The sequence below is a fragment of the Pteropus medius genome, unplaced genomic scaffold (genome assembly GCF_902729225.1).
Source record: "Pteropus medius unplaced genomic scaffold, Ma_sr-lr_union100, whole genome shotgun sequence".
In the NCBI taxonomy this organism is placed as follows: Eukaryota; Metazoa; Chordata; class Mammalia; order Chiroptera; family Pteropodidae; genus Pteropus; species Pteropus medius.
The window spans coordinates 1,973,518-1,988,741 of NW_024356333.1; the positions used below are offsets into that span (position 1 = coordinate 1,973,518).

Consider the following 15,224-nt stretch of genomic DNA (forward strand, 5'->3'; position numbering starts at 1 on the left):
GGAGGAGCAGGGAAGGGGGCACGGGGGCGGGGTGGCCCTGCCTGGGGAAGCCCAGCGGGGGAGGAGCGATGATTTTGAGGCAGCGTTATTTCTGGGGGAGAGGAAGCTAGAGCCATTTCCTGCCTTCAGCGAGGACCCTCCTCTGAGGGCCTCCCCTACCACTTGCCCAGTAGTGACACTCACCTCCGCCCCTCGGCTGGCTCCTATTTCACCAGCTCCTGCAGTGACAGCTGGAGGGCCTAGGAGATGAAGTTGCCCGCTCCCCAACCCGGTCTCCCACCCTCCACCCGCTCCCCAGAGAATCCATTGATCCCCGCCATGCCGGGGCAGCACTGATGAGCTGACCTGCCAGGTGAAGGCGGGGTGGGGGGAGAGCTGACTCCAGAGCTGACCAGAGGTTGCAGAAATAGCTTCAAGACCTTCTCCTTCCGCCAATTTTAAAGATCTCTTTGCTTCCTGAAATCCACTTGTCCTCATTTCCCTCACCTGTACCTGGGGATATTACCTTTGGAGCTCCTGGGATAGCTATGGGGACAGGGTGGGCAGAGCTCGGGCCCGGTGGAAGCTGCTGTGAGAAGAATGAGCCAGGATATATTTTCTCCTTAGGGTCTGATGCCCGATCCCCGGGAGCAGCTACCCAGGGTTGCCATGAGAGAGACCTTGGAGGCCCTCAGTTCCCTGGGTGAGCCTGCAGAGCAGAAGGAACTTGCGGGTGGGGGGATTCAGGGACGTGCTGGGCCTGCTGCTTCTCTAGAATAAAGAAGGCAAAGCCATCCTTGTAGACTGCAACCCTGACACCCCCAAGACCCCAGGAGCCTTTAGAGCAGCATCCCTTTTGGTTTCATTGGGGTGTCTGTGCGTGTCCGGCCCACGCTGGAGGTTCTGCTAGACTGCATGTGCACGTGGCATCCTCAGGAGCTCCGGGACATTTAAACTTACTCTCTCTCTGCCTTCACCCATCTTTGACTAAGCACAAAGCTGCTGAGGTTGATATCTGGCCAGGCTGCTGGGAAGCCTGGCTTTCCTTTGTCCACACTGGCTAGAGACCCTTCCTGAGAGGGTTGGACTCCTTGGGTGGGCTGGGAAGGGGGAGAACCCCTGGCTTTGAGGCCCTCTTCTGTATTGGATGCTTTACTTGGACCCGGCTTTCTACCTGGAACAGGATTCTCTGTTGGACAGCCAGAGATGGCGCCCCAAAGCGAGCCAGGGGAAGGGTCTCACAATACCCAGGAGCAGATGTGTCCTCCCAGGGAAGAAAGAATACTGCCCACGGGTAAGTAAGCGGAGACTGCGGGGGGGGCGGCTCAGCTATTCACTGAGAACCCGCTTAGTGCCAGGTGGCATCCTCGCTATTTGGAACACCTCAGTGACCAAGTAGACAAAGACCTCTACCTTCCAGGAGCTTAGTCCTGTTAAAGGCAGGGAGTCAGCCACCAACCAATATGAACCGTGCACACTTAGGAGCCGTGTAAGAGAGGATGTGTGCTGTCGGGGTGGGGGGTGGGGCAGATAGGGGGGGGGTGAGATCAGGCCTTCCTGGGAAGGTCAGATCTGAGCAGGATTTGAAAGAGGCGAGGGAGGTGGCTAAGCAGATCCTGGGAGAAGGTACCTAAGGAAGGGGCGTGCCTGGCTTTTTACATCCCGGTCTTCTCCAATGATTCGTCATGGAACGGGCCGTCTGGTTGCTGGGAGGTCCCCAGTCCTCCTCCGAGGAACCGCAAGTAAGCCACGGGGCAGGGCCCTTGCTTGCCTCCACTATCGTCCATACACAGAAGTTTCGAGAACTTCTCACAGTTGTGGCTCTTGCAACCTGCAGGGCCTTAGCGGCTGCCTTGCTTACAGGAGCCTGAGGCTGCTGGGAATTGAGCCCCCGCAGGGATGACATGGGCTGGGTGTGGGGACTTCTGTCCATCTGTGATCTCTGCGGTAGGTTGAGGTTGTCTGTTCTCTGCCAGGGTACGAGGCCCCCAGACTCGAGGATGGTGCCCATACTGAACGGACTGAGGCTCCATGCAGAGGAGGCCAGGCACAAACACCAGCGAAGGCTGAGCCTGTGGGCTCCTGCCCAGGTGAGTCTTCCCATTGCTCCATCCCACCAGAGGGCCCTGCAGACTCAGGAGCTGATATCTGATGAGGCAGCCACGCCAGGCCCTTCCAACCCAAGATGGACCGGGCCCTGGCACCTCTCTGCTGCTGAGCTTCAGCACCCAACGGGAATCAAAGAGCCTGGTCTAGAGGACCGTCCGCTAGAAGTCCTCACTTTCCCTCAACTTCCTCCAGAAGTCCTGAGCTCCCCTCTCCTGCCCCCAGTCTGAGAATAGAATTGTCCATGGCTTGAACTATAATTCCTGTGAAGACATATGACATTGATGAACCTTTTCATCGTCTCTCCCCAGACGCACCCCTCCCCCACGTCTCCGCTGATCTCAGTGGTACCCAAATGCTCTAAATCTGTTGTTTGACCCATCTCCCCCATACCCAGGGCAATCGAACAATTGGTTCTCTCTCCACTGTGTCACCCATCACGTGCTTCCGCCACCACCGAGCTCATCATCTTTTGCCCGAGTGATGTCATTTATCCCATGAGGATTTATTTAGTGCCTGCTCGGTGCAGGCTGTGATAGGTAGAATGGAAAGAGATGAGTTCTAGAGTAACACAGACCTGGTTTGAATCTTTGCTCCACATTCCCTAGCTGAGTGATCTTGAATCGGCTACCTCACCTCCAGGAGCTACGTTTGTAAATGGGGATATAGGTAGCTTCATGCTTGTTGTGAAAGTCTGTAACAATATAGACGTGGCATGTCATCTATACTTGGCCTTCAGTTGATGGTGGCCGTCCTCATTTTTATTAGGCGCATAGGGAAATAGAACACAAGACGTCTGCCCTCTAGAAGCTAAAGTCTTAAGTGACACTAATATGAACTAGAATAAGGAATTAACATAACAGTAAAGCCGTGTCACGAGTAAGTGGAGTATGCAGTATAGGTTTATATACGGGAGCTTCATGCACTGGATTTGTCAAGGATTTGGTTGATTTGCGCTGCATTTTAGAGGTGTAGACTTCAGCTCTAAAGCATGGGATGGGAAAATATTCTAGGCCGAGAAAGACTTTGAGGCAGGAAAGTTGACGTGTGACTCGAGTTGGAGCAGACCACCTTGGCTGAAGTGAAGGGCTTAGCTTAGGAGTAGTAAGAAAGTTGGACTAGGTTGAGGTGAACTTCAGACGTAGTGAGAAATTAGTTTAACCTGTGAATATTAGGGGGCTATTGATGTTCTTGAGTAGGAGAGTGGTACAAAGCAGTATCACAATAGGATAAATAGTTGCTTGGAACTGATGGATTGGAAAAAGACCGAAAGTAAATGTAATTGTGACAGTCCGTGTGTAATGTAACCAAGGCTCAGGCTATTATAGACAGGAACTCGAATCATCTGGTTCAGTGGTTCTCAAATAAGAATCACTGTAGGAGCTTTAAAGAAAGATCAGGTTCATGCGCCCTGCTACCAGAGATGCGTTTTGTAAAAGTTCCCCGGGAGATTATGATGCTGTACCAGGTTCAGGAACCTTGAACTCGTCCAACCGTTACACCTGAGCAAACAAACTTAGCTGAAAGGAGCAAAAAGATAAGTTAACCAAAGTCGCACTGCTGGTTGGTGACAGAGGAAAACCCAAGAGGACACTTTGGGCCTGGGCCCTGAGCTCCTTCCTTTTGGCTGGGCCCGGGAGGGGCCAAGCTCCAGGAAACCCACCTGGAACCTGCTCCCGCAGGGGCCCACCCTACTTCTCCAGAGGTTGGCACCATTCCTTGGTCCTCTTCCAAAACTGGGATTGACCACCTGGGTGTAGAAGCAAAAATTAAGAAAGTGAGGTGTGTGTGTCGGGGTGGGGGGGCGGGTGACCTCTGAGAGACAACAGGAAGGATTAGAAAGGTTCGCTGGCAGGGGTCGGGGTGGGGAAAGCTCACAGGCTACACTCAAGATTCCGAGGTTCCAGCCCAGCAGTTGGAGAAGGAGGCTGCAGTCCCCCCAGCCCTAAGTCAGGGGCTGGGTCTGAGAAGGGCAGGTGTTTGGTGGTCAGGATGCTGAGCTGCAGCCAATTTGGGAACGCGGGAGTGGGGCCGCTCACCTGGAGATGTGAGACTGTGGTTCCAGAAAGAAACCTGCTGGACAGAAAGATCTGGGGCGGCCACTGTGGCCATATGAACCCAGAGTGAAGCTGGAGAACAACCTCGAGCAGCATTTATAGTCAGAGGCAAGGAAAGCGCCCTTAGCGACATGCCCCAGCCTGGGAGAAGGCCCTCAGGAAGGGGGAGGGGAGGGAGGGGAGGGCGGGGTTATCAGCGCTGGGACTGCAGAGAGGAAAGGAGGGAGGACTGCGCAGGATCTTGGGATTTGGTCGTTCCCAGGAACTTTCCAGTAGAGTGGAGAGAGCAGAAGCCAGGTTCCAGGACGTGGTGATCATGTTGACAAACACACCTTTCACAAACAAACGTGGAGCTTAATAGACTTGTCTTGTTTTGACTTTTCAGGGCAGGAGTGGATGATTCGGAAGGTAAAGGTGGAGGAGGAGGATCACGAGGCAGAAGAAGAGGTCGAATGGCCTCAGCATCTGTCGTTACTCCCCGGCCCCTTTCCTGCGCCTGACCTGGGGCCTCTGGCCGCCGCATATAAGCTGGAGCCGGGGACTCCGGCGGCGCTGGGTGGCCTCGCGCTGGCCGGGTGGGCGCCGGCCTCAGAGAAGCCCTATGGCTGCGGGGAGTGCGAGCGGCGATTCCGGGACCAGCTGACCTTGCGGCTGCACCAGAGGCTGCACCGCGGCGAGGGCCCCTGCGCCTGTCCCGACTGCGGCCGCAGCTTCACGCAGCGCGCGCACATGCTGCTGCACGAGCGCAGCCACCGCGGCGAGCGGCCGTTCCCGTGCTCCGAGTGCGACAAGCGCTTCAGCAAGAAGGCCCACCTGACCCGCCACCTGCGCACGCACACGGGCGAGCGGCCCTACCCGTGCGCAGAGTGCGGCAAGCGCTTCAGCCAGAAGATACACCTGGGCTCGCACCAGAAGACGCACACCGGCGAGCGGCCCTTCCCCTGCACCGAGTGCGAGAAGCGCTTTCGCAAAAAGACGCACCTGATCCGCCACCAGCGCATCCACACGGGCGAGAGGCCCTATCAGTGCGCGCAGTGCACACGCAGCTTCACGCACAAGCAGCACTTGGTGCGACACCAAAAGGTGCACGAGGCGGCCGCCCGAGCCCCGCCCGAGCCCGAAGTGCCCGCCTCGCCCGGTTCCCCTGCCCCGTCCCCGACCCCGTCCCCTCCTGGGCCCAAGCCCTTCGTCTGCTCCGACTGCGGCCTGAGCTTCGGCTGGAAGAACCTGGCCACGCACCAGCGTTCACACGGCAGCGAGGGGCGCCCCTTTGGGTGCGAAGAGTGCGCCTTGAGCGCCAGCGCGGACCCCGCCGCCTCCAAGCCCCTGGCCTGCGCGCACCGAAGCACACTGGCGCCCCAGGGCGCCCCCGCGAGCGAGCGATCCTTCTTTTGCCCAGACTGCGGGCGCGCCTTCGCCCACGGGCAGCACCTGGCGCGCCACCGGCGGGTGCACACCGGGGAACGGCCCTTCGCCTGCGCGCAGTGCGGCCGTCGCTTCGGCTCCAGGCCCAATCTAGTCGCCCATTCTAGGGCCCACAGCGGCGCCAGGCCCTTCGCCTGTGCGCAGTGCGGCCGCCGCTTCAGCCGCAAGTCTCACCTGGGCCGCCACCAGGCGGTGCACACGGGCAGTCGGCCGCACGCCTGTGCCGTCTGCGCCCGCAGCTTCAGTTCCAAAACCAACCTTGTTCGCCACCAGGCCATCCACACGGGCTCCCGCCCCTTCTCCTGCCCGCAGTGCGGCAAGAGCTTCAGCCGCAAGACCCACCTGGTGCGGCACCAGCGCATCCACGGCGAAGCCGCGCATCTGGCATCCGAGGCCGACCTCCCTGTCCCGGCCTGGCCCACTCCCGCCGAGGCGGCCCCGCCCCCGCTCTTCTTCTGAGCCCCGCTCTCCTCGCGACCCTTTCCTTTGCCTTCTGTTGCTCCCTAGCGGGAAAGACCCAGGCCCAAGTGGGCGCGCACGGTGGCGCCCGCTGCTGCAGGAATGACTTTGGCCCCTGCCGGCCATTTTCCTTCCCTCTCCATCTCGCTGGGGGAAAGTCTGGAAAGGACAATCACTTTTGACATTCTCTGACAAAGACAACACGCAGTGGACCCTCGCTGGGAAGAGTTCAGGCCTGAGTCCTTGGAAAGCTCCCACCAAGAGCATCAGTTCCCTGGACCACTCCCTCCGAGTCCGGGAGCTCAGCAGGGAGAGGGAAAGATGCTCATCTGTGCACTGACCGTGTCATTAAAGTGAAATCCCAAAGCTCTGGGGCTGTTAAATGGGTTGGGGGATGGGGACCCCTGACTCTTCTCTAATCTGCACACGGGACACTTCCCGGCCATCCTGTGTGAGTGCCATTGAGCCAGCTGCAGGTAACTGCTCTACCAAATCGAAACCGTACAGCCAAACCACTCTCCTGCTCCCTGCTTCTAGCTCAGAAATCTGATGAGGAAGAAAGATTAGCCTACATTTCTCATGCCAGGTGTTGAAGGCTGGAACTGTAGAGAATGCATAGAGAGGGGGCATGTGCCCTTTGGCGTGTTCCCATGGAGGCACATGCCACCGAGGGCTCTGGAGCTCTAGTGCTTCTGCCTCTGTCTGAGGCTCTCCCAAGGGAGTCTCAGAACAGCAGCCCCACCTACCACCCCGCCGGGCACCATGGGGAAGGACATTAATGGCATACGAAGTTGCTTTGCCATCATACTTTCCCACAGGTTCTGTCTTTATGACGGGTGCTTGATCCAGACGTCTCTGTAGCTGCCGCTCCCCGGGCTGGGCAGCTAGGAGAGCTGGGGCTGGCCGGCTGGCAGCGAAGGGGAGAAGCGGATGATGGGGAGCAAGCTGGATTGAGTGAAAAGTCTTGGGTTCGACCCCTCCTGTGCCTCTCGTATGACTTGGAGCCGGGCACTCATTCTCGGGGCTCTGCATGCTCATTACAATGACATCGTTGATGCTGATGTTGGGTTGGTGAGGGGCAAGGGAGGAGGAAGGCAGGCCTGAATGCAGTGGGCGTTAAGGTTCATGGCCAGGAATGAGTAGATGATCTCCGTGAATGTGGCAGTGTGGCCCTAAACAGTCCCCAGGGTGTTGCTATTTAAATACTTGGCTATTTCACATACAAATCTGGACTTCCAGCTTCTCTTAGGAAAAGCCTGAAGATCTAGCAGCTAGTGGCTGGGGCTGAGCGGTACCCAGAGCCTTCACTACTCCCACTGGCTTTGCTCTCTGAAGGTGCCTACCTGGCCTCTGGCACTAAGCTTGTGAGTCTAGCTAAAAAAGTAACCTCACAGGCCTTGAAAGTCCAACACACGAAAGCAGTGTTTATATGGGTTATATCAATGCTTCCATTTCTCTAAACATTCTGGAATTCTTGTATAAGAATGGGGTTTAGATCCTGTCATCTATCTGGGGAGACCTACTCCGTGTCAGCCATTTCCAGGATTTCATGTTCTCTTGAATCTTCTCAACGAGTTGTATCTTTGTCCTTTGAGCTTGTTTGCAAGTACTCAGAAGTCATTTGGTGTCGAGCCTGGTGGTAATCCGAACAGGAGATGCTACTAAAAATTACAAAGTGTCTGCGATGAAGGACTGGGTCCTCTGAGGGCTGTTCCCAGGGAGGAGGGAGTTCAAGCCTCTGACAGGAGCAGTCTCACTGAAATCAATACGTGCCCGCCACGCCACCCCAGGCCCGAGGCACCGTGGGCACGACCGTGAACATGCTCTGAGGGGCGAAGCACAAGTTTACAATGTCTATGTAAAAGAGGCGTTTTATTCATTAGTTAAAATTTATTTATTTCCCCCCCAGTCTCGTTCTAAAAAAACATTGGCTGTACTTAATGCGTAGAGAGAACCCGGTCCGTGCCCAGTGTGTACCAGCCATGTGACGGGCAGGGAGGCGTTTGGCCTGCACCAGTGTGTCTGGCAGGAACTTGCGACGTGGCTGGAAATGAGATATGAAGGTCCCCAGGACAGGACACAAGTGCCATGTGGCTCTGTGACCCTGAAGACTTGAGAGAACAGAGACGGCTTTGTGGAAGTCACGGGCTTGAGCAGGAGCTGAGCAGAGCCGGGCTGGGATCCGTGCATGGCGGGGGTGGGGGGCGGCGCTCCCCCTACACCTCCCTCCCTCAGCGCCCCTGCCCTGGGAGCACTGCCCGGGTCCTCGGGTCCTGTTCTCTCGTTCTCTGCCACCCCCCTGTTGGTGCCCTCGCTCTTTTCCTAATCTCCACAAAACCTGTACTTCCCACCTTTTTCTTAATGTGGAAAAACATGCATAACATGACATCTGCCATCTTAACCATTTAAGTGTGCTATCCAGTGGCATTAAGTACGTTCGCAACGTTGTGTGAACGCCACCCACATATTTCCAGAACCTTTCCATCGTCCCAGACGGAAACCTTTCCCAATCTTTTTTCATGCGGTGGCACACTTAAAAGAGGACGCCGTCGAGCCCCTGAGCAGGGCGGCGTGGGGGGCCGTCCTCGCCGGCCTGGCTGTCCTGGGAGCTGGGCGAACAAGGGCCATATGCCTGTCTTTCCCAACAAGTTGGAACACCCCACGACTCCAGATTCAGCCCCACGACCCCAGATTCCTGCATGTGAGGGAGAAGGGGGCAAACGGCACTAGTGACCGCAGCGGTCACCACCCAGCGAGTTTCTCTGAGCCGTGGTAGTTCACAGAGGGGCGGCCACACTGTGCTGCAGCACCTGCACCATTTCACGGTCCCACCGACACCGCACAAGGGCCCTGACCCCCGCCCCCCGCCTCCGCTGTTCTGGGGCACGGGGTGATCTCTATTGCAGTTTGATGTGCATTTCCCACGAGCCTGTACGGCAAACACCAAACTCTCCTGTCCTCTGGCAGAGAAGACCCCTGCGTTCCTGGTCTTCGGGTCTTCGGGGTCTTCAGCTGGGTGGAGCTAGTGGTCCACGTGTAAGAGAAGCATGTGAGGGGTCACAGAAGACAGATGCAAAGCAGTGAATTGCACCTGGAGGGACGGTGGGGTCTGCTCTGAGGAGGCAACTGGCCGAGACATCCTTGACTAGGCTCTCGGCCAGCCGGGCGGTGTGGTCACATTCACCCACTGTCTGTCTCCAGGGAGAGGAACAGGGGCTCCTGCCCAGTGCCCAAAACAGCAAGCCACATTGGCGGGTGGCAGAGACCTGGGGAAAGGCGTGACGCAGCTGAAATGGGCTTGGGTATCTGTTGCAAAATGTCCCCTTTCCAGAAGCCACTGTGGATTATGGACACACCCGGAGGTAGGAATACAGGAGTCTGTGTGGAAGGGTGGCTGTCAGCTGTCATTTGGAATCGTCGGGAGTTGTCAAGTAGGATGAAGCTTTGCTTCCATGGTAAACATATGTCACGACATCACGAACAGAGGTGCTGGTGTCCAAGCAAGTGAGTCACATGGGAGACGGCTCAGAGCAGGCAGGTGGCTCTGGGGAACACAAGAAAGGAAGCGTGTGTGGGGACGGAGCAGAATCCCAGGAGGTGTTCATGGAGCAGGTGGGTAGGAGTCTGGGACAAGAGCCTACACGTCACAGCCGTAGCGACGCCACCCAGCCCCGGCCCATCTCCAGGCCCCGGTATCTGAGAACAGCTCCGCTCGCCCGCTGCAGGCGCCGAGGTGAGAGCCGTGCACAGACACTGCTCCTCGCCAAAGGCGCGGCATTGTTTCCTAGGGCTGCCCCGCAACGTGCCACCCACCGGGGGCCAGGAGTCTGACATGTGGGCGTCGGCAGGGCCCCGCCCTCCCTCTGAAGGTGCTGGAGGAGAATGCGGTCCAGGCCCCGCTCCCAGCCCCCCGCGTTGCAGCCAATTCTTGCCGCCCCTCGACTCGCTGACACATCACTCCCATCTCTGCCTCTGTCCTCCCTCGGTGTTCTCCCCGTGCGTGAGTCTGTGTCTCATCCTCTTATTAGGACCCCGTCCTACTGGGCTAGGGCCCGCCCTCATGACTGCGTCTAAACTCGATGACATCTGCAAAGACCCAATTTCCAAGCAAGGTCACATGCACAGGTGCTGGGGATTAGGACTTCACCTCATCTCTTTAGGGGACACAATTCAACCGAGAACAGGGACCTTCAGAGGTACTGTGTCAACGCTGGAGGAGGAGAGCCTGAAAGGCAGACTCCTGGTGTTGGGAGGGGGCGGGCCAGCTGGATCGGCGTGGGCAGGGCTGAGGGCAGCACAGTTCCGATCCAAAGCCAGCAGCAGTGGACCTGGGGTCTCCAGTGGCTGACAGTCCCCAGGGCCCTTGCACGGCCATGTAAGAGGCTGAAATTGGCTATGGAGATGCATCATAGACTTCAAAAGAGCTAAATGATAATGACAAAAAACTTGCTTCACGTTCTTTTATTCTACAAGCGACTTTTTAAATTTATATTTTCTTGATTCTATGACAGTAAAATAGCTTTGGCATGACAGGAAACAAGGCAAAGGCACAGACAACCTTTAGGAGACTCTGGGAGCTTCCGAGAACCGAGCCGTCTCCCATCAAACCCGACCGTTCTGTTTGGTGTTTCCGTAAACTGCGTGAATGTGCGTGTGCGCGTGCGCGTCTGTGCGTGCGCGCGTGCGCGTCTGTGCATGCGTGCGTGCGTGCGTCTGCTACGTAGTATTACTAATGCTAAAAATCTTTTAGAAAGCAATTTGCCTTTCCTGTTTAGATCCCTAAAATTCACATATTTAGTGATCCTATTTCTGGGGAATCTCAAAACAGGAAAAAATCCACACGCACAAAGATGCTCACTGCAAGCCAAATGCCCGACGGTAAAAATATGTCTAAACAAATGATGGCGCCTCAGTTGCGTGGAATATTGACCTGCGGTTAGAATTATAACGTGAGACAATATCATCACATGGAAATACTTGGGACAGACTAAATGAAGAGAGCAGTCAAGAGTAGGGGTCAACACCTGGCCTGAAGTCAGCTCCTGGCTTTATCCTGTGCTCTCCCAACTAGATTCGTGATTCGGGGCAAGTTACTGAAGTGCTCTGATGCTCCGTGTTTGAACCTGTAAAATGGAGACCGTGAACTTTATAAGATTGCTGTAGGGATTAAATAGATTAAATACCTTGAAATCTTTCCCACCATTCCTGGACGTAGTAGAGGCTTAATGAACGTTAGCTGGCATCATTAAGCCTCTACTAAGAAATCATGGCGGAAGCACCAACTTTGGCTTTGCTACTAAGACAGGCTTTGTCAAATAAAAATGTGAAAATCCAGGAAGGGCGTTTCTGGTAGGGAGAAAGAACTGCATGGGCTCAGGTAGACAGAAGGGGTAGTGAGACGTTAGCCTGGCTGAAATGCGTTCTGTGACAGAAAGCAGCACGTGGTGACGTTGTTCAGCTAGGTCGAGGCCAGCCCTTGGACCGCTCGGGATGCTAGGGCCTGTGGTCAGGCAGGCCACGTCTCTGAAGGATGCTGCTCCCCCTCCCCACCCCCCAGCAGAGTGGCCGCAGGACCAAGCTGGAGCTAGGCCAGTGTTCGCCCCCTCTGCCGGAACCGCACACAGAGTGACTTCATGTGCTAGACAGTGGGAGGTCCTCAGAGTAGAAGGGGCCAAGTTCGTGGCTTCTCTGGCCTTTCCTTTCAGCCCCAGGGAGATGCCATTTGTAGCTTTGATCTGTAATTGCTCCTCATCCCCTGCAGGTGGCGCCCAGGCCGGGAAACAAAGCCCCTTTCTTCCACCAGTCCCCCAGCCCTCCCCTCCCAAATCAGAATTCTAGAAATGCAGCTTCCTGCCACTGGGCCAAGGCGTCCCCGCGCCATCTGATGGACGGTGAGGGGCATCTCAGACTGAGAAGAGCCTCCTTTTTTGTTCACGACAGCCTGAAAGTCCATTGACAATTTCTGGTAAAAGGCAAAGATTTTACATTCTTGTAAAGTTAGTGGGCAATTAGCCTAATAGAATGGATTAATTGATTAATTCCCGCATGAGGATTTTCTAAGGGCCTGGAACTGAGAGCAGATAAGTGTCATTATTGGCGGGGCTGAGGAGGTGAGGAAAAATCCAGTTCCATGACTCACGGCTGGGGACACTGACCCCCAACTGGAGAGGGCTTCCATCCCTCACCCGCCCTCCCTCCCCTGAGATCTCCACCTGCTAAGGGTCTGTCGTCCCTCTCCCTGTCCCATCCGGTGAAGGTACATGAGCTCGCCTGGGGATCCCGGCCCAGGAACAGCACCCTGTCCATCTTTTGGGAATGAAATAAATGCATGCGACATTGCTGGTTGAGGGGAGATGCAGGAGCAGCTCTCTGTGATAAAGCAAGGAGATAGGCTGACGGGAAACAGGGGGAAAGCCCCGAATAAACTTTAATAGTTCTACCTTTTTGCCAAGGAGAATGGTTCTCGACACATTAGAATCTCCTAGAAACATAAAAAAAATATCGATGGGTATGTGCGGTTTTCTGTATATTTGTTATATTTCAGTAGAGTCTGTATATATGGCTAGATAGATGTATGTAAAGATGATGGATGGATGGATGGATGGATGGATGGATGGATGGATGGACAGATGGATGATTGATAGACACCAATGCTCAGCCCCACTAGAGACCAATTGAATTAGAATCTGCGTAAGTGGGGCCTGACCTTGATTTCTCAAACCTTTCCCGAGTGATCCGAATGTGCACCCAGAGATGAGGCCCACTGCTAGGGCGTCGCCCTTCATCACCTTAAAGGTCAAGTCCAGGTCACAACCAAGCCTAAATCTGGTGTCTCGAATCCAAATACATGCGTCATTCGGGTATTCAGTTCATGTTTATTGAACCCCTAATCTGTCCTTGACCCAGCATTGGTGCACAGATGTAATAAGCATCTGCCCTCATTCACAGAGCTTACGACCGCTGTGGGGAGCAGACATTCAACAAACAACATACCAATAAGTGTTGTAGCTTAGTAATTTTAGAAATAATCTGGTTTTTCCCCCCCTTCTTTCCTGAATTGCCTCAGACTCCACAAACCTAGCTTGCAGGTGCCGCTTTGGGCGTGCTCTGCATGTTTTAAGGCCTGACTTTGCTCAGAAGGCAATTACTCCCATTCCAAGTATGGCTCGGTCCCCTCCCTACTGGCTCTGTGACCGGGCTCAAGCTTACTAACCTCTCTGTAAACCTCTCTGTAACCTTTCCTCATTTGTAAAATAAGGACGATAATAACAGGATTATAACAGGATTAACATCTACCTGGACTGTCAGGAATAAGGAGTGAAGGAAATTATGAAAAAGGGCTCAATAGTTTTCTCCATACAAACCTTTTCTGGTTATTCCTAGATTCTTGAATATTTTTTTTGGTTACTATCAATGAAAATTCTTAATTTAAAAATTTTCTCATTCATTTTAATAGTTTAGGTATCGACTCCTTCCAGCTGTCTGTGTGTACAGTCACGTCGCTTGCAATGACTCTTTTTGTTCCTTCTTTTTGGATTTTCGTGTCTTCCTTTTCTCTTGCCTTACTGTCCTGGTTAGAAAATCCGCTATAGTGGGTTTTCTGTTTTCTACTGGACCCCCCTTCCTCGTTCCAGATCTGAGGAAACACTTCAATATGTCACCATGAAGTATCGTGTTTGCTCTATTTTTTTGGCAGAGAATCTTTATCAAATTAAGAAATGTTCTTTCTCATCCTGGTTTACTTAGCGAGTGTTGATGGATGCTGGCTCTTAGCAGATCATCTTTCTGCACCTATTGAGATGGTCACTTGATTTTCCTGCTTGATGATTGCGGTGGGTGACCGCCAGAGATTTTCAAATGTTAAAACCATCCTTGAATCTCTGAGATAAACCCAATTTGGTCATGATGTTTTATTCTCTTTATAAATTGCCAGATTGTTGGATAGGACTCATTCAGGATTTTCGCTTCTTTGCACATCTTTTTGAGACTAGTCTGTGATTGGTCTTCTTGTACTGTCCTCGACTCTGGGTTTCAAGGTTATGGTAGTCTCATAAAATGAGTTAAAGAGGAATGCCTACTTTTCTGTTCTCTGGAATAGAAATGACCTTCTCCTTAAATGAGAGGTAGAATTTACCAGTAAAGACTTCTGGGTCGTAGCTTGCTTTGTGGCAAGATGTTTGATCCGATGCATTTTTTTTTGAATGGGAAGGGGCTATTCAGGCTTTCTGTTTCTTCTTGAGTGTGTTTTGTTAAGTTGTATTGTTATGGGAGATGTATAGTTTAATCAAATTTTCAAATTCTAGGCAAAATTGCTTGGAATATCTTATTTTTATATGGTCTTCAGCAACATTGGTAGTAATGTCACCTTTTTCTTTCCTGAGACTGGTTATTTGTGCCTTCTATTACTGATGAATTAGACCACAAGCTGGTCAACTTCATTTTTTGTTAAACGATTTTTGGCTTTATTGATGGTTTCTATGAATGCCATTTCACTCATTTCTGCTCTTACCTTTACAGGCCCTTGACTTTCGGGGGGCTTTCCTTTGCTGTCTTATTTCCTTGTAAATTCTTAGCCTTTCCTTTTTCTTGTTTGCATTTATACCAATACATTTCTAAATACTGATGTAGCTTTATCCTCCACGTTTGACATGTGGTACATTTTTATAGTTCTGTTCAAAATATTTATTTCTTCATTGACACATGGGTTTGAGAGAATAATTATTTTTTTAATATATAAGAATTTCTTTTTAACTTAAAGGCTAAAGTATGGTCAGAGAACATACTCTATATAATTTTAATACTTTTACATTTATTTAATTTTGCTCCAAGGCTTATAATATGGTCAATCTTTGCGGCTGTTCTGTGTATGCTTGAGAAGAATATATATTCTGTAATCCTGTGGTGCAGTATTCTATACATTCATCAATCGAGCCAAGTTTGTTAATTGACTTGTTCAAATCTTCTATATCCTCCCTGATTTCTTCTATCAATTTCTAGGAAAGGTATGCTAAAATTTCCCAAACATGATTGTAAATTTAGATGTTTTTCCTTTTGGTTCTTTAAATGGCGAGGCCAGTAGCGGGAAAATGGAATGACCGAAAACAAACAAAACCCACAACATTGTCAACGCGACAGAAGGCAGGAAAGAAGGGAAAAGGCCCAGAACCAGGTGAAAAAAGTAAGCGGAGAATAAGATGG

General features: G+C 52.9%; 1 protein-coding gene across 4 annotated transcripts in view; it reads left to right on the plus strand.

Annotated features, from left to right (window-relative positions):
• The window catches only part of ZNF467 (zinc finger protein 467), a 7,805-nt gene extending 1,322 nt beyond the window's left edge, over nt 1-6,483 (plus strand). For 2 of the 4 annotated variants that reach the window (XM_039861290.1, XM_039861289.1), the window contains exons 2-5: nt 607-682; nt 1,163-1,273; nt 1,956-2,069; nt 4,528-6,483. In XM_039861290.1, the coding sequence (XP_039717224.1) occupies nt 613-682; nt 1,163-1,273; nt 1,956-2,069; nt 4,528-6,026 (1,794 nt within the window). In that variant the 5' untranslated portion in view covers nt 607-612 and the 3' untranslated portion in view covers nt 6,027-6,483. Of the gene's footprint in view, nt 1-46; nt 683-1,162; nt 1,274-1,955; nt 2,070-4,527 lie in introns of those variants that run through there. The other 2 variants (XM_039861288.1, XM_039861287.1) reach the window with 2 other exon arrangements.
• Nucleotides 6,484-15,224: the final 8,741 nt, after the last annotated feature.